The sequence below is a fragment of the Phoca vitulina genome, unplaced genomic scaffold, assembly GCF_004348235.1.
Source record: "Phoca vitulina isolate PV1807 unplaced genomic scaffold, GSC_HSeal_1.0 scaffold55, whole genome shotgun sequence".
Classification (NCBI taxonomy): domain Eukaryota; kingdom Metazoa; phylum Chordata; class Mammalia; order Carnivora; family Phocidae; genus Phoca; species Phoca vitulina.
Window position 1 is genome coordinate 1,107,551 of NW_022589758.1, and position 26,883 is coordinate 1,134,433.

General features: G+C 36.7%; 1 protein-coding gene across 4 annotated transcripts in view; it reads left to right on the top strand.

Annotated features, from left to right (window-relative positions):
* The window catches only part of GLRA2 (glycine receptor alpha 2), a 176,201-nt gene that overhangs the window by 31,669 nt on the left and 117,649 nt on the right, over nucleotides 1–26,883 (top strand). For 2 of the 4 annotated variants that reach the window (XM_032389609.1, XM_032389608.1), the window contains 2 exons: nucleotides 12,299–12,366; nucleotides 20,677–20,900. In XM_032389609.1, the coding sequence (XP_032245500.1) occupies nucleotides 12,299–12,366; nucleotides 20,677–20,900 (292 nt within the window). Of the gene's footprint in view, nucleotides 1–12,298; nucleotides 12,367–12,461; nucleotides 12,530–20,676; nucleotides 20,901–26,883 lie in introns of all 4 variants that reach the window. The other 2 variants (XM_032389610.1, XM_032389611.1) reach the window with 2 other exon arrangements.

Genomic DNA, 26,883 nt, shown 5'->3' on the forward strand with positions numbered 1-26,883 from the left:
TAACTTTGTCAGGGTTAACTCTAGAAAACAGTCAAAAGTTTGCGGTAACCAAGAAACTGCTGAATTAAGAAAAAGCCAACTTCAAGTGGTAGGAAAATTTTGTGTTGTTTTTTTACTCACTCTTGCCCCATTCCCTCCCCAGCAGTGGTTTGGGTTTTGAATTAGTGGCAACTTGCATCTTCAGTGTGGAACCCTGGTTCTTGGTTCTGGAGGGGGGCAGACCAAACATTATTCACAAATTATTTTGTTTGCCTATTCTAATCAATGTGTGCTACCAGAAGGACTAATGCAAGGCACTTGTATTAGTTTGCTAGGGCTGTCAAAACAAAATATCACAGACTGGGTGGCTGGCTAAAACAACAGAAATTTACTTTCTCACAGTTCTGGAGGCTGTAAGTCTAAGATCCAGGTGTCAGCAGGATTGGTGTCTCCTGAGGACTATCTCCCTGGCTTGCTAATAGCCATCTTCTCAACTCTGTCCTCACATGGTCTTTCCTCTGTGCACACACATCCCTAGCATCTCTTTTCTCCTCTTTTCATAAGGACACGATTTGTATCAGATTAAGGCCTACCCTGATGACCTCATTTAACCTTAATTACCTCTTTAAAGATCTTCTTTTTTTAAATTTTATTTTATTATGTTATGTTAGTCACCATACATTACAACATTAGTTTTTGATGTAGTGTTCCATGATTCATTGTTTGCATATAACACCCAGTGCTCCATGCAATACATGCCCTCCTTAATATCCATCACTGGGCTAACCCATCCCCCCACCCCCTTCCCCTCTAAAACCCTCAGTTTTTTTCTCAGATCTTCTTTCCAAATACAGTTACATTCTGAGGTACTGGGGGTTAGTACTTCAACGTATGAATGTGGGGTGGGGGGGAGACACAATTCAACCGATAAGAGTGCTTATCTCTGTTCCACCTAACTTGGAACTCAGGATGGAAAAACAGCAAGTACTGATCAAAAACACTGCAAAAAAAAAAAAAAACACTAAAAACCTTCAGATGTCTGGGGCAAAAGATTACAGTTGAAATATATAATAGACCATCTAAGGCCTGAGAGCTAAAGCTGAGGAAATTTTCTTAGGGAAATTAGGAAATTCAAATCAGCCATGTATGCAGGGGGAGTTTTGAAAGCCACGTGCATTTTCAGGGCAAGATGCATCCTCAGAAAAGACCTGAGCAGATCCTAAAATTTTACCTTGGGCTGATCTTCAGGTTCAGTTCAAGACTGGCTAGGTATTGAAGGAATGCCCAGCACAGAGACAATCTGCATACTGGGAGAGGTATGTTTCATTTGTTTGGTTGGTTGGTTGGCTGATTTGTTAGCTCTTGGTGTTCACAGAAATCTCTGTCAAAACCTCACTGAACACAAGCTGAGGAACAGAGACTATAATGACCACACGTGAGATGGAATATAGTCTTTGCAAAAAGGGTTTGGGAAACAGATGGACTACTATATCCTTCAACAATCAAAACATCCAGCAAACCCTGGGGAAGGGAGAGAATCTGATTTCCAGAGTTATCACATTATAATATTCAAATGTCCAATTATCAACAAAAATTACAAAGCATACAAAGTAACAGGAAAGTATGGTCCATTCAAAGGAACAAAATAAATTAACAGAAATTGTCACTGAGGAGGTCCACACATTACTAAACAAAGCCTTTAAAATAACTATCTTAAATATGCTTAAAGGTCTAAAGGAAAATAAAAACAAAGAATGAAAAGAAATCAGAAAAGTGATGCATGAATAAAATGAGACTATCAATAAAGAGATAGAAAATATAAAGAAGAACCACACAGAAATTCTGGAGCTGAAAAGTATGGTAACAGGAATGGAGAATTCACTAGAGGAGTTCAACAATAGATTTAAGCAGGAAGAAGAAAGAATCAGTAAACTTGAAGATGGGGCAATTGAATTACTGAGTCTGAGGGGCATAAAGGATAAAGAATGAATAAAACTGAACAGATGCTCTGCCCAACAATACAATACACATTTTACTCAAGTTCACCAATGGGATACCACCAAATGGACCACCCTATACATTCTGGGAGTTCAAGAAGGAGAAGAGAGAAAGGAAGAGGTGGGAAGAATATTTGAATATATGAATAGAGCATTTAAATAAATAATGGCTCCCCAAACTTGATGAAAACATAAACCTACAAATCCAAACACCTCAATGAACTCCAAGTAGGAAAACCTAAAGAGACCCACACTATTGAGAACATTTATAGTCAAACTGTTGAAAGCCAGAGACAATGAGAGGATTTTTAAAACAGCAAGAGAAAAACAACTCATTATTTACATGGGATTCTCAATAAGATTATTAGCTTATTTTTCAGTGAGACCTTGTAGGCCAGAAGGAAATGGAATGATATATTTTAAGTACTGGAAGGAAAAAAAAAAGTTAACTGGGAGCTTGGGACCTGATATCCAGCAAAACTGTCTTTCACAGATAAAGAAGAAATAAAGACATTTATAGATAAACAAAAGCTGTAAGAGTTCATTACAACCACAGACCCTTACAAGAAGAGATAAAGGGAGTCCTTCAGGTTGAAATGAAAGGGCACTAGACAGTAACTCAAAACCTAATGAAGAAATAAAAATTTCTGGCAAAGGTAAATACATGGGCAAATATAAAACAGTATTATGGTAGTTTTGGTTTATAACTCCACTTTTTATCTCCTCCAGGATTTAAGAGACAAATGCATTTACAATTTGTTAATCTATGCTATTGGGCACACAATGAATAAAGATGTAATTTGTGACAATGGCACATAAAGGGAGGAGGATGGATCTGTATAGCAGTAGAGTTTCTGTATGTTACTGAAGTTAAGTTGGTATAAATTCATACTAAATTATAAATTTAGGGTGTTAAATGTCATCCCCATGGTAACCACAAAGAAAATATTTAAGAAGTATATGAAAAAGAAATAAAAGAAAATCAAAATGATTCACTGCAAAGAAGTCAGCTAAACACAAAAGAGGGTAGTAATAGAGGAAATGAGGGACAAAAAAGCTGTAAGATATATAGAGATCAAACATCAAATGGCAGATGTAAGTCATTCCTTATCAGTAATTACTTTTACTGTAAATGGACTAAACTCCTCAATCAAAAGACATAGACTGTAAGAATGGATAAAACAAAATATGATGCAACTATATGCTATTTACAAGAGACTCACTTTAGATCCAAAGATACAAGTAGATTGACAGTGAAAAGATAGAAAAAGATATTCTATGTAAATAGTAACCAAAAGAGAACTGAGATAGTTATACTAACATCAGACAAAATATACTATAAGTAAAAATCTCTTAAAAGAGACAAAGATTGACATTATATATTGGTAAAAGGGTCAAATAATCAAGATGATATAACAATTCTAAAAGTAAATGCACCAAATAATGGAGCCCCAAAATACATGAAGAAAACCTTGACAGAAATGATGGGAGAAATAATACTTCTATAATAATAATTGGAGACTTTAATATACCATTTTCAATAATGGATAGAGCATCTATACAGAGATCAGTAAAGAAATAGAGGATGTGAACAACACTATAAATCAACTACACCTAACAAACATATATAGAATGCTCCAGCCAGCAACAGTAGAATTCTCTTCTTTCTTTTCTTTTTTTTCTTTTCTTCTCTCTTTTTCTTTTCTTTTCTTCTCTCTTTTTCTTTCCTTTCCTTTCTTTCTTTCTTTTTCTTTCTTTCTTTCTTTCTTTCTTTCTTTCTTTCTTTCTTTCTTTCTTTCTTTCTTTCTTTCTTTCTTTCTTTTCTTCTTTCCTTCCTTTGCTTCAATTAGCCACCACATAATACATTAGTTTCAGATGTAGTGTTCAACAATTCATCAGTTGCATATAACACCCAGTGCTCATCACATCTTGTGTCCTCCTTAATGCCCATCACCCAGTTACCCCATCCCCCACCTACCTCCCCTTCAGCAAACTTCAGTTTGTTTCCCATAGTTAAGAGTCTCTCATGGTTTGTCTCCCTCTCTGATTTCTTCCCATTAGTTTTCCCTCCCTTCCCTTATGGTCCTCTTTACTGTTTCTTATGTTCCACATTTGAGTGAAACTATATGATAATTCACATTCTTCTCAAGTGCACATGGAACATTCTCCAGGATAGACTTTACATTGAACCACAAAATAAACCTTAATGAATTTTAAAAGATTAATATCATAAAAGTTATCTCTTCCAACCATAGTGCAATGAAGCTAAAAAACAATAATAAAAGGAAAACCAGAAAAATCACAAATATTTCGAAATTAACACACTCAAACAACCAATGGGTCAAAGAAGAAATCACAAGGGAAATTAGAAATGAATGAAAACAAAAACACAACATACTAAAACTTATGGGATGCAGTGAAGGCAGTGCTCAGAGGGAAATTTATAATGTAAATGACTGCATTAAAAAAAAGGAAAGATCTTAAATCAATAACATAATCCTATATCTTGAGGAACTAGAAAAAGAAGGGCAAAATAAACCCAAAGCTCTTCAAAAAAGTAAATAATAGAGTAGAGAAAAAAATAGAAAAGCAATTAGAGAATCAACAAGACCAAAAGTTGGTTCTTTTAAAATATCAACAAAAATTACAGACCTTAGGTAGACTGTCAAAGAAAAAAGAGAGGACTCCAATAATTAAAATCAGAAATAAAAGTGGGAATATTACTACTGATCTTGCAGAAATAAAAAGAATTATCAGAGAAGATTATAAACAAATTAGATAACCTAGATGGAATGGACAAATACCTAGAAACACAAAAATTACCTAAACTGGCTTAAGATGAAATAGAAAATCTCAACAGACTATAACAAGAGAGTGAATGAGTAATCTAAAACCTTCCAACAAAGAAAAATTCAGGATCAGATGGCTTTTCTGGTGAACTCTTCCAAACATTTAAAGAAAAATTAACACCAATACTTCTCAAACTCTTCCACGAATTAAAAAAAGGGAAAGAACACTTCCAAACTTGTTCTGTAAGGCCAACATTACCCTGATAGCAAAGCCAGAAAAAGACACCACAAGAAAAGAAAATCACAGACCGATATCCTTCATGAATATAGATGCAAAAATCCTCAAAAAAAATTAGCAAAAAAAAAAGGGCACTTGGGTGGCTCAGTTGGTTAAGTGTCCGACTCCTGATCTCAGCTGAGGTCATGATCTCAGGGTCGTGGGACTGAGCCCCACATTGGGCTACACACTGGGCATGGAGCCTGCTTAAATTCTCTCCCTCTCCTATTGCCCCCCCCACTCGCATGCATGCTCTCCCACTTTCTCTAATAAAAAAAATTGTTATTAGCAAAACAAATTCAACTGTTTGTTTTGAAGAGTGTGGTTTTTGTTAATTTTTTTTTAGATTCCACATATAAATGAAATCATATGGTATTTGTCCTTCTCTATCTGATTTATTTCATTTAGCATAATACCCAAATAGATTTCCACAATGCAAAAGAATGAAGTTGGACCTCTATTGCACACCACATACAAAAATTATCTCAAAATGAATCAATAGCCTAAATATAAGAGCTGAAATCATTAAACTGTTAAAAGAAAACAGGGGTAAATCTTCATGACCATGGATTTGGCCATTGATGTTTTTTGATGACACTAAAACAGAAGCAACAAAAGAAAAAATAGGTAAGTTGGACTTCACCAAAACTAAAAACTGTTGTGCACCAAGACACATTATCAAGAAAGAGTAGCGACAACCTACTGAATGAGAGAAAATATTTGCAAATCATATATCTGATCAGGGTTTAGTATCCACAATATATAAAGAACTCCTGCAACTCAACAATAGAAAGACAACCCACCCAATACAAAAATGGGCAAAGGACTTGAATAGACCTGTCTCCAAAATGATAGCCACTAATCATAAGAAAAGATGTTCAATGTCATTAGTCATTAGGGAAATGAAAATCAAAACCACAATAAGATATCCCCTCACACCTACTTAGATGACATTGAACAAAACACAGAAAATAAGTGTTGGCAAAGATATGGAGAAATCGGAACACTCAAACATTGCTTGTGGCAATGTGAAATAGTGTAGCCACTGTAGAAAACAGTATGATAATTCCTTAAAAAGTTAAACACAGAATTAGCGTATGACCCAGTAATTCCACTCCTGGGTATATATCCAAAGGAATTGAAAGTAGGAAGTCAAACACTTCATTGCAGCATTACTCACAATAGCCAAAGGGTGAAAAAAATCCAAGTTTCCATTAACAGATGAATAAATAAAATTTAGTATATATATACAATGATTATATAGTCATAAAAAGGAAAGAAGTTGTGGTACATGCTACAACATAAATGAACTTTAAAAGCATTATGCTAAGTGAATGAAGCCAGATACAAAGGACAAATATTATATGATTCCACTTAAATGAAATACCTTCAATAGACAAATTCATAGAGACAGAAAGTAGATAAGAAGTTACCAGTGGCTGGAGAGAGAGGAGAATGGGGAGTTATCGTTTAATGGTTATAAAGTTTCTGTTTGTTTGAAGTGAAAGAAAAATTTTGGAAATAGATAGTAGTTAATGGTTGCCCAAATTTGGAGAAACCTATATTAAAGAAACTTGTCTAACCTTATCCAACAGTGTTTTCCAAACTTGTCTGACCTTAGTAGTTTTATTAATGGACTACAGTTAAGATTTCAAGGAACACTCATGAAAAACTGAAATAAAGTACAAGTGATCTTGATTTTGAAAGGGAGAAGAAATTAACTGTAGGAACAATTCTCCCTTATTAAAGTGCAAACCACTTCAGCAGGACTCAAATGGGGCTAGAGAGTGTGCATTTCCAACAAGCTCCCAGGTGGTGCTGATTCTGCTGATCTTCCCACTACAGTTTGAGTAGCAAGGGATAAAATAGTTGGATGCATTATTAATTGTAATACTCTTCCTTCTTACAGCCAATTTGATCAAATGATCCAAAAATGAAGATGTTAATAGACAATCATGGATAACTCTGTTATTCCTCCCAAGTAGCATCACTGTAGTTTCACTTGGGCCACCAAGACAAATATTTATTTGCCTTACTCCAAAGAAGATAATCTGAGAGAGTGATATATAGCAACAAAGATCAGTATAGGATGGGGCTTGTCATCTTTGTGCTAGGGGTCAGGAAGGGAGCGTTTCTTCCAACTACTGAAAGTATTTGAAATCTATTTACCATATACCAAATCTACCTCCATTTATATTTGAATTATATACTTGAGTTATGACAAGATCACTCTCTCAAAAGAATAAGGCAAAAAGAATCAATGCAATCCCTATCAAAATACCAACAACATTTCTCACAAAACTAGAACAAATAATACTAAAATTTGTATGGAACCACGAAAGATCCCAAATGGTCAAAGCAATCTTGAGAAAGAAGAACAAAACTGGAGGTAGCACAATTCCAGATTTCATGATATACTACAAAGCTGTAGTAATAAAAACAGTATGGTATGGGCACAAAAATAGATACACATAGATCAATGGAACAGAATAGAGCCCAGAAATAAACCCACACTTATATAGTCAATTAATATATGACAAAGGAGGCAAGAATATACGAGGAAAAGGAAGTCTCTTCAATAAATGGTGCTGGGCAAACTGGACAGCTACATGAAAAAGAATGAAACCAGACCACTTTCTAACACCATCCACAAATATAGACTCAAAATGGGTTAAAGACCTAAATGTGAGACCTGAAACCATAAAAATCCTAGAAGAGATAGTCATTTCTTTGACATCAGCTGTAGCAACATTTTTCTAGATACGTCTCCTAAAGCAAGGGAAACAAAAGCAAAAATAAGCTATTAGGACTACATCAAAATGAAAAGCTTTTGCACTATGAAGGAAACCATCAATAAAACAGAACGGCAACCTACTGAATGGGAGAAGATATTTGCAAATGGTATGTCCAATAAGGGGTTAATATCCAAAATATATAGAGAATTTATACAACTGAACACCATAAAAACAAACAACCCAATTAAAAAATGGGCAGAGGACCTGAACAGACATTTTTCCAAAGAAGACATCCAGATGGCCAACAGACACATGATAATAAAGTGCTCAACATCACTAATCATCAGGGAAATGAAAATCAAAACCACAATGAAATATTACCTTACACCTGTGAGAATGACTAAAATAAAAAAGACAAGAAATAACAAGTGTTGTTGAGGATGTGGGAAAAAAAGGAACCCTCATACACTGTTGGTGGGAATGCAAATTGGTACAGCCACTGTGCAAAACAATATGGAGGTTCCTCACAAACTTAAAAAGAGAATTACCATAAGATCCAATAATTCCACTACTGGGTATTTACCCAAAGAAAATGAAAACATTAATTTGAAAGGATATATGCACCCCTATGTTTATGGCAGCATTATTTACAATAGCCAAGATATAGAAGCAACCTAAGAGTCCATCGATAGACGGACGGATAAGGAAGATGTGGTATACACACACACACACACACACACATACACACACACACACACACACACAGAAAGAGAGAGAGAAATATCATGCAGCCATTAAAAAAGGATGAGATTGTACAATCTGCGACAACATGGATGGACCTAGAGGGTATTATACTAAGTGAAATAAGTCAGACTGAGAAAGACAAATACTACATGATTTCACTCATATGTGGAATCTTAAAAAAAATGAATAAACAAACAAAAAGCAGAATCAGCCCTGTAAACATAGAGAACAAACTAATGTTTGCCAAAGGGTGTGGGAGATAGGCAAAATGGGTGAAGGGAGGGGAAGATACAGACTTCCAGTTATGAAATGAATAAATCACGGAAATAAAAAGCACGGCATAAGGAATACAGTCAATAATATTATAAATAACAATGTTTGGTGATAGATGATAGCTATACTTGTGAGCATAGCATAGTGTTTAAACTTGTCAAATAGCTACTGTGTATTCCTGCAACAAATAGGACATTGTGTGTCACCTACGCTCAAATAATAAAAAAGAATAAGACAAAAAATAAAGGAAGAGAGAGAGTGATAAAGAAAGCGAAAGAGGGAGGGAGAGAGGGAAAATGTGAGAGAGGTTTAGAAAGAAAGAAAATGTGAGAGAGGTTTAGAAAGAAAGGGGATAAACAGTGATATGAGAGATTAGATGTCTACATAATTCTTTTTCCTATCCAGTTCTCTTTGGAATATCATAACTTTGCTGATAAAACCAATTACATGAGGTTAACTAGTGTTAACTATTTCTTTCTACAGTTTATAGAACACGTTCATTCACTGGTGATCACATCTAAGAATGTGTCCTTGTTAATTAGAACACCTTAGCAGATTACTGGGCTAAAATACATGTCTCAAATGAATAAATAAAATCTTTAAAAAAATAAAATAAAATACAGATGAAAGGTTGTGCTGGCATATATCAGGATAACAAAAGTGAAAAACAGTTCTATCATTTAACTCAAAGAACTTGTAGGCCAAGTTCCAGTAGCTTCTCTCATTAACATAATTCCATTGGCTTCAGACATTTCACCCCTGCAGTTAAGAAAAGTGTCCCTAAAGTTAGGCAATTTCTGCCTCTTACAACCTCTTCGACCTTGGGAAAATTAATTAACTACCCTTGTGTCTCGGCTTCCTCATCTATAAAATGGGGGACATGGTAGCACCTACTTACTGAAGAATTAATAAGGCACTCACTGGCACACAGCAAGGGTTTAATATAAATCAACTCTTAATATATGCATGTGCTAATCCCTCATCAAAAAACTGCCTTTTCTTTTTTCCAAGATTTTATATCCAAATGCAAATGAAACTTGAGACAATGCCGAAGATTGAAGAGGTCAGATATAAAGTATCAAATTATCCCAGAAATATACAAAGCAGTGGAAAGCACCGGGGTTGGCAGGTCAGGAGGGAGAGAGGTTATCCTGTAATGAATGCAGTGCAGCAAAGTGGTTGAAAGTTTAGGTTTTTGGGAATCCGAATGATAAGGCATGGAGGGTCAGCTTTTCTAATTACTGTGGCAGGACTCTAAGCAAGTTACTTAACCTGTCTCACCCCCAGTTTCCTCATCTGAAAACATGTGCTGGTGCGGTAAAACAATTCCTCTTTTTTGAGCATTAAACTAGATACTTTTTAAAATGTGCCTAATTGGGACGCCTGGGTGGCTCAGTTGGTTAAGCGACTGCCTTCGGCTCAGGTCATGATCCTGGAGTCCCGGGATCGAGTCCCACATCGGGCTCCCTGCTTGGCAGGGAGTCTGCTTCTTCCTCTGACCCTCCCCCTCTCATGCTCTCTCTCTCTCTCTCATTCTCTCTCTCAAATAAATAAATAAAAATATAAAATAAATAAATAAATAAATAAAATGTGCCTAATACAGTATGTGGTAGCTTAAAAAATATCTTGAGTTCCAGCAATACACTCACACTTCCATTTACACGGCAGGATAAAAATAAATATACGATGGTATGATCCAGCCTCCTAAATGCTTGCAAGCCAATCGGGGAGGCCAGACAAATGGATAATGTGCAGTGGAAGACAATCTATATTTGAATTTTCAAATTCTTCTTGTTAAGATGACATTTCTCTTTTTCCTGTTTCTTTATCCAATCATCATTCATTTTCTTATCTATCTTGTATATTAAAATTCGTGAAAGTTTTCCATCCTGAGTTGGGCTATTTAAAATGCAATATTTTATTGTGAAGAGAAGAAAAAAAAGCAAACATACACGATTTCTTATGGCTTGTTTCTACCTTGTCTTAATTTATTTCTTATTAGCAGAAAAATATATTTGTTATAGAATAGAATTTTATGGCCAAGGAAGAAAGTCATTTTTGTTTTGTTTTGAGTAACCAAAAGAGAAAAATAGATAAAGCAGAGTAGAAATTGACCCTGGAGAGGAGGTCATCTTGGCAGATGCTAAAATATGAGGGAAAGGGAGGAACAATAAGGCTTGGAATATCTCAAAGACATAGGCTGAAAAATGCTTTGGTAATGGGGGGGTGGTGCCTGTGATTCTATACCTACAAACATTAAAAAAAATAAACACAACTGTTTTTCATTAAAAAAACAAAAGTTAGTTATGTTAAAGAAAAAAGCTCAACACATCTCTTTCACTGAAGGTTCTTGCCTGGAGACTTAAATTGCTGTTCAGCCTCAGTTTCCTTTCCTCAAAGGACAGGGTTGGAGAACCCACCTCAACCTAAACTCCTCCTCACTTAGATCCTAGTGGCTTGTTGGGTACAGAACCAACTGGAGTGTAGCCTGCACTAGGTTGCTGAGACCATGTTGAGTGAAGAGAAACAATTTTCCACCGGGGAAATCAGCAAGTGAATAGATGGTTCATGGCAGTGTGTTCTTATCCCAGAAAGCACTAGGGGGTAACTACATGAGGGCAATAAATATATTCCCCAGAACAACATGAAACTGGAAATCATTAGACAATGATACCTATCATCGAAGGGCAAAGGGCCTGTGGCCATACCCCCCTGAACACACCTGTTGTTTTCTGATCGCAGACACTAAGCAGAAAAGGGCCTGATTAGTGCTTGGGTGGGAGACCAAGAGCAAGAGAAAAAGAGAGCTAGCCCCTGGGTCTCTGGAGAAAAAAGTGGGTTCTCTATTGAAAGCACATTGAGAATTAATAACCCTTGCTTTACAATCTGGGCGTTAAGTGACATTTCTGAGTTTCTTCCTTAAAATCAGCTCATTTTCTTTGGTTTTGTGTTTCTGTACATCAGTTTTCATTGGGGGGTCAGAGGATATAAAGAATGAATGGGGATATAAAGAAGAGAATCAGTTAGACCCACTGATTTAAAGGGAGTCATAGAAAAGGAAGTGGATATTTCTGACTCACCCACAGTTCAAAATGCAGCTCCATTTGGACTCATGGCCCGGGCTGTTTCAACACCGTGGGGCACCCACTGTTGGTGTCTACAATGTTGATGAGCCTCAGGTGGAAGAAAACCACCCACCCAAAAGGCTATTTTGATAGCAACTACTGACAGTGAATTCAGTTTAATAGTCTCCAGCTTATATTTTCTAAATCCAAAACTCTGCTGGTAAGCTATCATTGCTTAACTGTCATTATTTGAAATACTAGTGGAAATGTTATCACTCTGAACCTCTGGGTAAAGCATTTTTGTTTTTCATTTTTTTTGTTTTTTTGCAATCTCACCATCATTTTAATTTAGTTTACATTTCTAGTCATTTGCACAGATGTTGATGGAGCTGTATTTTTGCTTCAATGTCTATCGCAATATTCTTATTGCATTCTGCAGGTCCTCCAGTAAACGTTACTTGCAATATTTTTATCAACAGTTTTGGATCAGTCACAGAAACCACCATGGTAAGTGCTACAATGCCACTGGCAAGAGAAAAACATGACTTGATTATGCCATGAACACAACCTGTCAAATTTTCTATTTATTGTTCAACTTGCAGGGCCTCCTGTAAATGTTACCTGCAACATATTTATCAACAGCTTTGGGTCAATAGCAGAAACTACAATGGTGAGTGGGACTGAGCATTGAAGCCATCGTGTGAAGGAATGGGATATGGGATCGAAGAAGCACTGTTTTATATTGTGGGACATTTACTGAATGCCAATTTCCATGTTCATTTACCTCTAGAAAGTGATTATTTATACACTTTCACTTTAGAAAGTCATTAGTCAAATGTTCATTACTTCAAATTCAATAATATTTTATCCATCATGCCAAAGAAATTTTGGAAACACTTGTTGTTTGGTTGGATTTAGGTAGAATTATCAGTAATAAACAGTGTAACGTTAAGGATATTTAAATATTTGTATCTCTAATGTTTCAGAAATATAAATTTCAAAGTTCAGGAGATATATTTTATAGCCAGTCTTTTTCATATAATGAAAGTTTTAACACAGTCAAGCCTCAGATATGTTACATTTAAGGTATATGCCAAAGGGGCTGACCTTACAATAAACACACACACACACACACACACACAATCTTGTTGGCAAAAGAAAGTAGTCCCAAGTTCATAGCAATTACATCACATGCATGGCTCCCTCGCCCCCCCCCCAAAAAAACCCAATAAACATAAAACTAATTATAAGCTCATCATAATGTATGTGCAAACATGTCTCGTGTACATGAAAAAGATTTCAGATACTATAAAATCCACCAATATTCCTTCTAAATGTCATGGTGATGGTGTTGCCTGTAACATGGCCTATTAGATCAATAGCCTTACAGTACTAGGCAATAGTGTGGAGACTGACTTTTGGGTGAAATTTCTTCTCGGTCCTCATACTATTTATTTTAACTCTTAAATCAATTGGCTAATTTTCATGATTATGTAAAGTATACAGTCATATTATTGCATGAAGTCAAAATAAAATACAGTTGAGCTTGACTAAGTACTATGGTGGCTGATGTCCTAGAAACACTCAAGTGAAATAATGAGCATAATGCCATTGAGAAGTAAAAAATTGTGTTCCCTTGTCTTTATAAATTTTCTCTTTTAGGCTACTAAGATTGTGTTTAACCAATTACTGTACTTTTTGGTGTCCTTGAGCTAAAAAAAGTTATTTACCTTTTACCATTCCTTTTCACTGGCAAAATTAGACATAATGCAACTCTACTACCCATTTTAATATTACTGACACAGCATTGTCCAGAAATGAGACTTCTGGTGCTTTGACAGGATGTAGTGAATTAAGAATTTTACTCAAATAAGATAGGTTTTTTTTCTTGAAGATTTTATTTATTTATTTGACAGAGAGAGACACGGCAAGAGAAGGAACACAAGCAGGGGGAGTGGGAGAGGGAGAAGCAGGCTTCCCACCAAGCAGGGAGCCGGACGCGGGGCTCGATCCCAGGACCCTGGGCTCATGACCTGAGCCGAAGGCAGACGTTTAATGACTGAGCTACCCAGGCACCCCTCAAATAAGATAGTTTTTTTTTTTTTTAAAGATTTTATTTATTTATTTGCGAGAGAGAGAATGAGAGACAGAGAGCACGAGAGGGAGGAGGGTCAGAGGGAGAAGCAGACTCCCCGCTGAGCAGGGAGCCTGATGCGGGACTCGATCCCGGGACTCCAGGATCATGACCTGAGCCGAAGGCAGTCGCTTAACCGACTGAGCCACCCAGGCGCCCTAAGATAGTTTTGATAGGGTTATTAAATGACTCACAAGACAAGGTAAACATAGAAAAACTAATCCAGCTCCGGGCTTGGCATTCAGTTTCTGTCTCTCCCCTCTTGGTTTTATCCTGAGAACAGAGGGGCAAATCTTCCAGCAGCCCAAATCACTGTACCAGCTTTACACCATGGCGTTCAATGACGATATTTGCACGACCTAATGCTGATTGCATTAATTAGACTCCTACGTTGCTTTGATTAAATCTCCCCATTGCATTTACCCTCAATCAAAAATGTAAATGTGCACCTTTTCAATGTTTATTAATGCGAGAAAAAGCTAAACACTCACGGAGATGAAAACGGAAACTCTGGATGTCCTTGTTTTCCCGTGTCTTCAATAGCTACTGAAGGTGTTTAATAAATGGTCTGCTTAGGTGCTTCCTGGCCACTTATTAAGGTGTCCTTTGTCATGTTTCCTATGAGAAAACTTGGAAATCACTGCTCAAGTGTAAAATGAACAGCCTGCCTATCTTGCCTTTTGAGATAGACTGAATCGCATGGTCAGAACAGTGATGCATATTGTGCTTCTTTTATTTCTTAGCTTTTGATGGAATGACAAACTTCATTTGGCCTTTAAAAAGGATCTTTTCTTTTCTTCAATTAAAGCTTGTGTGTGAAACTAAAATAAATATTTTTGGAAACTCTACCATGCTTAATAAATCCTCATGCCGTGTAGGGTAGGGATTGGCCAACATTTTTTTCTGTAAAAGGCCAGACAGTAAATACTTAAGACTTTGAGGGCCTGCCAGTCTCTGTCACCACTCTCAATTCTGCCCTTTGGGCAGGAAAACAACCATAAACAATAGTAAGCAAATGGGTGTGGCTGTACTCCAAAAAGCAGGCCATAGATTGCCAACCCTGGATCTGAGGCATCAGTATTTAAATAGATGTTAAGCGGATGCTCAAAAGAATATGAGAGTTGCTCCACCTTGAAAGGGTCTATCTTGCTAGACCCATGGGGCCCTGCCTGGGAATCCACCCTCTGAGTTACAGAATATCATTGCAGCCCAAACTTCCCTTAACCAAACCTTGAGAGTCCACCACCTGTGAATTGACCCATATTTTCACAAATTCTGACTGAAAGAAAATTGGTCAAAAAAGTTAAACAGAACCAGATTTTTCTCTGAACTGTCTTTAATTGAAGTCAGAACATCAGACCCTTAGTTTTTCTGCACGGTAATGTATGTGGTCACTGAGGACATGGCTCAGTGCTATTGGGGAGCAATAATAATTTTGCTTTCTCTCTGTGTTCTGGAATGAATTTTTCCAAGAATGCCTCAGAATTTTGAGTTTCTAAACAGGTTGATTTTCCCCTCTTCCCTCATGCTCCATTCTCACTCTACAACCCCGAAAGCATTATTGAAGGATCCAGTTTGGGTATTTGTTTGTTTCTAAATAAGAGGCAATGACTATCCATTTTAAGAACTCAGGATGACTTTCTTCTGGTGCTATCGAGTTTGCCCCTCTTATGTTTGATATTATCTCACTAAATTATTGTCGGTACTACCTGCCCACAAAGTATAGGCTCACTTACAGACCCAATACTGCCTCTCACTCCTCTCATGTGTTAGTGTTGAATATATGTGATTGGAAGACAACGTATTTGTGTTATCTAAGGAAAATTTTTATGAATCATTATGATGATATACATTATTCCAAAATACACACTTTTTTCTTTTAAGTAGGCTCCATGCCCGGCGTGGAGGGCATGGAGCCCAATCTGGGGCTTGAACTCACAACCCTGGGATCAAGACCTGAGCTGAGATCAAGAGTCAGATGCTTAACTGACTGAGCCACCCAGGCGCCCCTAAAATACACACTTTTCTTCATGAAGAGTCACAAGGATCTGTTGATGGTCACTGCTAGTTGACCCTGTATTAAGAGATTTCAGTAGAATAATCTTTTTGTGGTTCCAAACAACTTAGGAGACTAGTAAGGGATGTATGGTGAAACAGTTTATATTTTGTCTGGAGAATGTCAGTTTACCGTTTCTTTTTCTTTCTTTCCCCCTTTTCTTTTTTTTTTAATTTATTTTTTAATTTTATTATGTTATGTTAGTCACCATACAATACATCATTAGTTTTTGATGTAGTGTTCCACGATCCATTGTTTTCGTATAACACCCAGTGCTCCATGCAGTACGTGCCCTCCTTAATACCCATCACCGGGCTAACCAATCCCCCCTCCCCCCTCCCCTCTAAAACCCTGGTTGTTTCTCAGAGTCCATAGTCTCTCATGGTTCATCTCTCCCTCCAATTCCCCCCCCCCCATTTTTCCCTTCCTTCTCCTAATGTCCTCCATGTTATTCCTTATGTTCTACAAATAAGTGAAACCATATGATAATTCATTTTCTCTGCTTGACTTATTTCACTTAGCATAATCTCCTCCAGTCCCATCCATGTTGATGTAAAAGTTGGGTATTCATCTTTTCTGATGGCTGAGTAATATTCCATTGTATATATGGACCACATCTTCTTTCTGAGATAGAAGGTGACCTTGGTCTCTAAATTAACAGTGCAATGTTACAGCCTGAATTCATCATAAATGCAATGTTACAGCCTGAATTCATCTTCCAGCAGCCCAAATCACTGTACCAGCTTTACACCATGGCGTTCAATGACGATATTTGCACGACCTAATGCTGATTGCATTAATTAGACTCCTACGTTGCTGCACCCCTCCCCATAATTCCAAATTCAAGGCTAACTTCCCATATCAAAGCTAGCACAGACTCAGGAGGATGAAAACTTTACTGCAGTGTAGCCAGAGGTTAAAACCAAAGGGCCACATTGGCACTGTGGGGAATCAACAAAGCATATCCTTATGGTTGATAACTTTACAACATAATTGGATTGAGAAATGTATACATATAAAAATAATAAGAGAGTAACAGTAAGATTTAATATGAGTATGTATGAGACAGAGTGGCAATCTCTGTGCATAAATGCTAGACCAAATACAATAGTACCAAAATAATTCAATTTAAGGAAACGATCTGTGCCACGGGCATAGCATTAGAAGGTATTAGGAAAAGTGAAACTTTAGAAATAATAAACTCGATATAAAATAATAGTATGGAATGTAGGTACTTGTAGTACCTGTGTTAAGAATATAATAAAGATTATATGACTTAAACACAGCATTTGAAAAAATACATACATATTTGCATATATATATATGTATATAAATTCAAATGTTTCCATGACCTAATCTAATACCCAGAGAGTCAATCATAGGAAAACAAATTGTAATACAAGGAAATATGACATTTATTTGAAGTAGAATATGTCTTTGTAGAGAGAAGGCAGTGTAAAAGAAAATTCAGTCTGCATTTAAGCATGTCTCTCAATATTTACTCTGCCTTTAATATTTTATTAAACCTAGAAGCAAACACAAAGACAAAGAAAAACTACAGAAGAATATAACTATCTCCTGTGGTTTGGAATATCATGAGGAAATAAACTTATCTCTAAATAAACAGAGATGATACGCAGAGAAATCACATGTGTCAAATTTTTATCCTACATTGAAAATCATAGTGAACTGAGAGAATTACAGAGGTCCAGCCCCAGAAGATCTTTTCCTTGGATGTCTATGTCTCTAGTTCCTTGGGTGTCCTTTTCTAAAAGGTTTTAAGGGTTGCTATTTATTTTAGAATAGTGTGTATCATCATAAACAAAAGTATGGAAAATTATAATTCCTATACATTTATATAAAGGATACTTCCAAAAGATCTAACAGAAGTTGTATTTCATATAATTCCTGTCATTGTGGCATAAACTATATTTTTTCTCTAAGTTTTCTACTTATCCTTGCTTACAAATAGGATTCATTTATTTTAAATTAAATGTTAGACATTTAATGGTTCTAATGTGATATGATAGATTCAGTATTCTTTTTAAAGTTCTAATATTGGGAGAATCTATTTTATCATTTTCTTTATATAAAATTCAAAGTAGGAAACCAGGAAACACTGGAGAAGAATGCTCATGGGAAAGACTTTTTAAAAAAAGATGTACATTAGTTGTGAAAATTTATATTGATTTTTTTAAAGGTCAATGTTTTCATATTGTATGTCATCATGTAATATTTTCTAGAGTCTTTCAATATACAGCTTTAAATCATTCTCAGGCTCAAGGGAGGATTGCAGTGATGTTCTCTTAGTGATTTCGCTGCCCAGTACTGTCTGTCTGGCTTCACTGGCCTTTCCCATCCTACAACTGCTTCCTAGACAGGGTCAGGAGCCTAGTTGGCTTCCCAATGGCCTAAGATATTTAACACATTCACCTCTATTATGTCTAGCTGTCATTACTTCTCATACTTAGAGTTTCTCTACCTCCAGAATTCTCTAAGGGATGAAATTCTCTGAAATTCTCTTTTCTCCTACTTCCTACTGAAACAAGCTCATAGACCACCCCTCACCCCCACACACACCATTTTGTTAAGGAAAACTGGCTTTTACTCAAAGGGATATAACAGGGGTGGATGTCAAACACCGGAGAAGCTGCATTTTTTCCCTCAGAAAACCTTAAGGAAAGCTCACAGTTCATGTATCTAGTTCATACTTACATGTAAATTGGATTATTGTATTTTCAATAGCCCCTTTTTTTGATTTTCTACATATCACACATCCTCACTCTTTATTCACACACAATTCCAAAGCTTCCAGTAACTCCTGTTGCCAATGAAACACTGAACTGGTAATCTCTTTCCACTTAAAATCCTCTGGTCCCTTTGAACAATTCCAAAACTATATGATGGGAACAACTTTGAGGTTCTGCTATTCCCTTGATTCACTCACTGGAGGAGTCAGTGAGCAAACAGGATGGGATGGAAGCCTGACTGGGCCCACAACAGTGCCCTCTTAGGTTTGAAAATTTGCCATTCATGCCTGGTAAAACCCCAAATAAAAGTCAGCTGATAAATTTTCCAAGTCAGAAAATTCTTATGCTGTACAACAGAGAACCTTAAGGTTATTTCTTTTAATATCAACCTTTCCAAATGAGCTGGGTTTTGATGACTGATTTTCAGAAGTTAGTAACTATTTGCTTATTAGCATTCTTTAAGCCTACATTGGGCACTATTTCCAAGAACTGCCATCTCCAAAATACTCTATCAGCCTGATAAATCAGGATGGCTGTATTTGAAAAAAATGTCCTAGGAATTTGGATAGTTTAGTAATAGGTAGAAGGAACTGGATTGAAGCTCTTTTCCATATACCCTAATCTTTATAACTTATTTTTTTTTTCTTTTGGCCCTGAGGGAATGAACCAAAACTGACCACCCTGAGGTGTCTCCACTCTACCTAGTAGAGTAACCAACCATCCTGGTTTTGTCTAGAAGTGAGTGGGTCCCCTGAATGTGTGACTTTGGGGGCTAAAAGTGGGAGGTTCTCAGGTAAACCAGGATAAGTTGGTCACCATTAGAGTAAAATAAACAATGACCAAAAATCCAGGTAACAAAGATGTGGGGATGGAGCAAATGGTGAAAAAGGAAAAGGAAAGAGAGTAAGAAGGTATGAGTATGTATCACTCTAAATGACCATAAGTATCAGGAGTGAACAACTATTAGTTCTGAACTATAGTCCCACTTGACTAGAGAATACTGTTAAAGCCTCTTTTGGGGTCCACTCTACCAAGGAAAGCAACAGTTTCCATGAACCTAAAGACCTTTGAGTAGAAATTCCCAGAAGAGAAGTCACTGCCCCAGGCTGATTTACTGGCAAAGAAGTAAATTCCCAGATCAAGTGGGAATGACAGGATGTACCTGAGTCTCCCATAGGGAGGAACACCTTTGTCAGAAGGTGCTCAGATTAGGAAAACATGAAAAAGATCTCTGTATTGATGAAGTATCAAGTCAACTACTATAAATACAACCTACTCAGAGAAATGATAAAATATTTAAGAATTTGAAAAGTAAGTAGTGTGAGGGAATTATCTTGTCAACATGAAGCATCTTAATACTTATGTAGATGAATTTAAAAAATACTGCCCTATCATGTCAGATTTTATAATAAGATTTCCACTACCAAAATTACAGAATGGGTTTCCTTCTGCCCAGAGCATCTGAGCAGTATGAGAATAGAGATCATGTTATTTCTGATTTGGAAAATGAATCAGTTTTGAAAATCTACCATCACAGTCTGACTTCTGTACTCATGGTTACCTTTTTCTATGGAGAAATCAGCTTGAGTTAGTATTATTTCCTCCCAGGATGAATGATTTAAATTTAAGCATAAAAAAAATTCAACCAACTCAATGTGTTCCATTAGTGTTCTGGTTTGGTTGAGCCTTCTTTCTTTCTCCCCTCTGTTCCCACTCCTAATAGAACAGAGTGGTTTATTTTGACCAAGATATACATAGCCTGGTTCATACAGACACCAATACTGTGCTAAATCAGGGAGAAGAGTGATGCGAAATGTAGATGGACCTCTTATGCCAGACTGCATGATAAGTAACTCTTATGCATGGGGTTTCTATAGGACTACCGAGTGAACATTTTTCTGAGACAACAGTGGAATGATTCACGGCTGGCATATAGCGAGTACCCTGATGATTCCCTGGACTTGGACCCATCCATGCTGGACTCCATTTGGAAACCAGATTTATTCTTTGCCAATGAGAAGGGTGCCAACTTCCATGATGTCACCACCGACAACAAATTGCTTCGAATTTCAAAAAATGGCAAAGTACTCTACAGTATCAGGTAAGCTTCTGTTGGCTGTACCTGTTTACTTCTCCATTTTTCTCCTGGCCTGGCGCTGCCTGATTCTGAGGGTAAGATGTATATAAATATTTGACTTTTGTGGTCTCTTGATTATCATTTGAATCTTAAAATTGGTGAGAATGCCAGAGGTTCCCACGGTCTCAGAAGTGTGATTCTCCACAAAAAAATATATTTGGAAAAAATATATATATGTATTTGGTAAGATGGGGGTGGATATCATGTAAATACCTACATACATGTATTTTTGATTGCTTCAATAAAAGAAGTACAGGCCTTTAGTTCAATTAATCATTGAGCATAATGTAAAATTCTCCATTTCAAATAATTTTGCCATTCTATAACATGTAACCACACAAACAAAAACATTGAATGGCTCAGCATGGTCACTGACAATATACTTTGGGCTGGGTGAGTGAAAAACTGGTTCTAATCTCAGATCTGCTTCTAACAAAACATGTAACCTTGATCTCTTAACTTTTCCTGGGCTTGAGCTTGGGAGTGACAAATCTTGAGATCCATTTTTGCTTTTACATTCAAATGTGATCTTCTTCAGAATCTTTATCACCCCAACCTCAAAATCGTATCTTTCTTTACTGAACTCTAGTTCCTCTGTGACTCTATAAGGCTCTTATTTCTTCCTACCTCATATTTTGGCTATTTCTGTATGAATTTAGCATAAGAACATGGATCTTTGGAATCACACAATCTAGAATCAAATCCAAACTTTGCCACTAAGTTACATCACCTATAACCCTCAGTTACCTAATTGTAAAATGGGAAACACTATATTTATCTCTAAGTATTCTTGTGAGAATGAATGATATAGAGATCAGCAAATATTTTCTGTAAAGGTCCAGACAGTAGGTACTTCAGCTGTGTAGGCCAGACTGTCTCAACTCTGTCACAACTACTCAACACTACCGTTGTAGCACATAAGCAGCCATAGACAATACTCAAACGACTGAGTGTTCTGTGCTTCAGTAAAATGTTATTTATAAAAACAGAGAGTGAATTAGATTTGGCTCTTTGGCCGTAATTTGCCAATCTCTGATACAGCGTATATAAAAATACTTGCCACAGTACCCGACACAACGTATGTGCTCAATAAATGAGATGACAGCTGTCTGTATTTTAAAGTTAACGTTCTTCCTAAATAGTAAGCTCCTTAAAGCCAAGACATTTGGATTTTGCACCTGCTGTAGCTCCTCCCAAAGATCCAGGATGATGTACTGTATATGAGACATATTTAATACATTAAACAAATACTGACATTTTAAAGATCCTTTGTAGAAGTTCCCCTTCCTCTCCAATCTTATTACAAAAGAAAATGGACAGCTTGTATCCTTGCAAATAATTTTCCAAAGTCTGTAGAGTCACCACCATCAAAACCTCATTTCACAACTCTCTATACAATTTAGGTCTGTACCGTGTATTCCATTCTTAACCTAGTAATTTCACAGTTTGCTGATGGCTGACAGACCGGATGTCTTGTGGAATGAAAGAGGCTGCTCATTTGTAAAAATTGGCAAAGTCATTGCTTACACAAAAACAAGGAAACTTCCTCCACTTGATTTTTAAGGAACTTTATTTTTATTTTTATAAACATTTAAGATATGAGGAATTCTTAATCTCAGGAAACAAACTGAGGGTTGCTGGAGTGGTGGGGGGTGGGAGGGATGGGGTGGCTGGGTGATGGACACTGGGGAGGGTATGTGCTATGGTGAGTGCTGTGAATTGTGTAAAACTGTTGAATCACAGACCTGTACCTCTGAAACAAACAATACATTATATGTTAAAAAAAAAAAAAAGGAAGAAGATAGCAGGAAGGGAAAAATGAAGGGGGGGAAATCGGAGGAGATGAACCATGAGATACTATGGACTCCGGGAAACAAACTGAGGGTTCTAGAGGGGAGGGGGGTGGGGGGATGGGTTAGCCTGGTGATGGGTATTAAAGAGGGCACGTATTGCATGGAGCACTGGGTGTTATACACAAACAATGAATCATGGAACACTACATCTAAAACTAATGATGTAATATATGTGACTAACATAACATAATAAAATAAAAAAATAAACATTTTATGGAAACACAGAATATTTCACATGGTGAAGTGTTTGGTGTAAGATGCAGTATTGGGCACAACCTAAGTTGATGTGACCTGATGAAATGGGACATATGTAGAGCGTGGTGCTAGGGAGGAGTGTTATAAAAAGCAGCACAGGGTATCAGTGGCTCCAGCTAACCCCCTGGGCCTTGGGTAGCATTTGCTCTAGTAAATACCTAGCATCGTGCACTGCTGAAATAAAACCAAGTTTTTTCCCTTCTGTTCTATGAAGGCCTTTCCATTCTAGAACCATGAAGAATATAATGTTCCCCAGACCTAGATCCAGAGGCAATTCTTCTATCTCTCATTCCCAGTGTAGCATATTATAAGCTCTGAAACACCCTGACAATTGTTTTGGATTGGGTAGAGTTTGTCCTGTCGCAGGTTGGTTTAGATTTTTCCTTCATTGTGGGTGTTCTGTGGAATCAGAGGAAAGATCCTTGGTGTAGGAGAACTGGGCATGCCATTTTAGAGAAACACAGCTCTTGGCAGATTTGAGCTACAGGAATCTAATTATTTGCCTGGAAGGATTTTCAATGAGCCAGACACTGTGCTGGGCCTGGAGATCCAGAACTGAGTAAGATACAGTCCTGCCCTGGAAGGGCTCCAGTCTAACAAGGCAGGCAGAGATAAGATAAATTAAGTAATAGGAATGAATGACAAACAAGGAAAAGAAAAGTGGCTCTAACTTTGCAAATGAATATGTGACTCAAATATTGTTAGAATTTGGGGGCTGGCACCTACATATCTGTTTACTTGAGTCACTGAACTCAATTTAACTAGAAGGCAAGGAGTAATTAGTGCTAATAAATGCCCAGCTGCAGGTCTGATTCAAGTTTAAGGCCAAGCAGGTGACAGTTTCTGATGTTTTAAAGGTGCTGGAAAGATTCCTGCTGATGTTGCATTAGGGAGGATTTTCCCTCTACTCTCAGGTTTACAATGCAAATACCCCTAGAAGAGGGAATCCATTGACTTAAATTCATACTAAGATGTAAGGAGCTGATATGAAATTTTCATTTTGACAGTACATTTGAGGCCTATGAAGAATAGTGAGAATGAGCAAGTTGGATGCCTGAGACGAGAAATCAGGATGAAGAGGGTTAAGAAAGATACAAGGAAGGGATACAACAGAAGTACCAAAGATAAATTCATGAATTGTCTCTACCTTACATATTTAAATAACTACTTAAACATTGGTCCACATTAAAAAAATTATGTTCTTTGTGACGTTTTATATATGCATTTTCTGAAACCTAAAACAAATAGATGATAGCATTTCATCCACAAACAATTCCATGCTTCCTTAGCTTTATAGGAGCAGAAGTAAAATTAACTCCACATGGAAACCAAAGCCTAAGGCTTTGATGGCCGAAGAGAATACAAAGAGAACTATGCAGTCCATTGATTTCATAACAAGCAAGATCACACTTTCCAAGAAGTTTCTTAAAAGGCAGCAGTTTAAAAAAGAGGGGACAGTAGATCAGAACTCCACAAGTGTCCTGCAGATCCAAACACCTGGGGTACTTTAGTAAAATTCAAACAAATCTTTTAAAAATAGGAGCCAAAGGTGTTAGCTCATTGTTGGAAAATTTCTATCCAGTGTGGCAGGACACAAGTCTTTGCTGATGAAAAAGTGTCAAATCTATTTTTGTCCACTTCTCTTCTGATTTCTTCTTTGATATTCTCTTCTCTAATACATTTGATCTTACTCTTTGTTTTCTTTTTAAGTTTTTTGTTGACCCACTCCATTAAGTATTGATCATCCCTGACCAAAATATAAACAAGGACACACATCTTGCTTTGTATATTCCCTTCAGAGACAGTCAAATTCTAAACTCATGTTACTTAAAAAGGCCTGAATCCATAGTGGAATAGTGAGGTGAGCCTTGAATATTGTACATATTATTGCTCAAACAATATTTGTTGAATTGAATATAATGGATTGCAGTAAAAGTCGGGGCACCGTGGCATATGGTGTGTAATATGAAAGAAAAAAGGAGAAGGTATTTTTGGAGAAGGTATTTTTGTCTCACTTGTCCACAATGTCTTTGCTAATAATTTGTTTTCTTTCTTTACTTTCCATTGCTTCTGAGAATTTTATGCCAGCATACTGACTTTTATAGAAGCATAGGATTATTTTTTTTTTTAATTTGAAGGTATTATGTTGCAAAGTATCTAATCCAACACCCTTGTTTTACCAATGAGGAAGTGCCTTCTTTCATCAAGTTAGGTGAGGTAAAATAATGGAGCCGATAAATAGGAAAGGTAGGTCAAGAATCAAACTCTTGACTTCTATTTCAATGCTATCGTCTCCTACCCCACATTAATTCTTCATTTGCTCCAACTCAAGTCCAAAGACACAAACAAATACAATTCCAAAGGCATGTCATTTTGGAACCAACCTTTTTGGAACTCATTTTTCAAAGAACTGTTGGAGGAAGAAGATAAGATTTAAGATGAGAACATAAAGTATCTTCAAATTTTGCAAATGTCTGAAAAGACTGTTTAAATTCAGGGTGCAACAGTTGACTTTCAGTTCAAGGTGCAACAATGTCAAGATCGATTTGATAGTTTTACATAGCATATGTCACTAACATAGCATATCTCCTTTCTGAAAAATTTTACTATCCCAGGGATGAAAGTCATTAAGTCAAATTTCCTCCCTTCAGGCAACCTGTTGAGAACTCATTTTAGTTTTAAAGACCCTCAGAGAAGGAGACTTTATATTCTTTCTTTGGATCCTATAATAATTTACTCTAGCATCATGCAGAAATTCTTCCTTATATAACTTAAATCAGTTGCTACAACTTAAATCAGTAGCTTTTTCCTACATTTGTTAACATGATAAACAAATGGCTACCATTTTTGGAAGAATGGAGGGAATTACCTCACTGTTTTTACTTTCATACATTTTGTCCCACTAGATTTAGTAGACATATGCTTGGTCATCAACACTATGTTGCTAATTTAATTTTACAGTGTATTTCACTTCAGCACCAAGATGTTCTTCATCTCCCAGTTTTCACTTTGCTGTACCCTTTGGGGTTCCTACTTTGAAACGTATGATGCTGAATGCTATCCTGGTTATTTCTGATACTATAGTAGACAAGGATTTTAGAGTAAACACCCTTGGCCTTGAGTCTCTGGCCTCAAAACTTGATGAATGGCCTAGGGAAATTTGTTACTCTCTGAACTTCTATTTCTTCAGCTTTGAAAAAGAGATGATTTGGTTAAGACCATTAATAGAATACAATATATGTTATACAGATACAGGTCAAAAGTGGTATTGCCATATACTCTAAGACCCTTGGTATTTTCTTGTAATTTAATGATTGTGCTTTCTGTTCTGGGCTCTAAGACAAAAAGTAAGCTGATCAAGATATATTCCTACAAATTTCAGACATTAAGGATAGGACAGACCCATTCCTTGAGTGTGACCTTATAGAGTAGGGGGTTCTTAACCTGAGGGTTAGGTGAAAACTCCAGGAGGTCCTTGAATCTCCCTAAAGTGTATGCATATTTCCTATACTGGGGTATTCAGCTCTTTTGTTTATTTGTTTGTTTAGAGGAAAAGGTCCTTAAGGAAGCTATGATCCTCCAACTGCTAACAATTCTGCTTTAAGATTTAGTGCATGCCTCCAGAATGGGTATACCTGAGGCAAAGTTGGTAAGGAAATATTGTTTGCCTTAAGTGTCTTATTATTTGACTGACCAAGTACCTAGGGGTTTTATGCTACCCTCCAAATACACAGAGTCCTCCAAACCATAAATAATTATGGGATTGCTCCTCCACAACAGTACCCCTTATCACCAAGATATCTGTTCCCCCTCATCATCAAACGTTATCTGACCTGAAA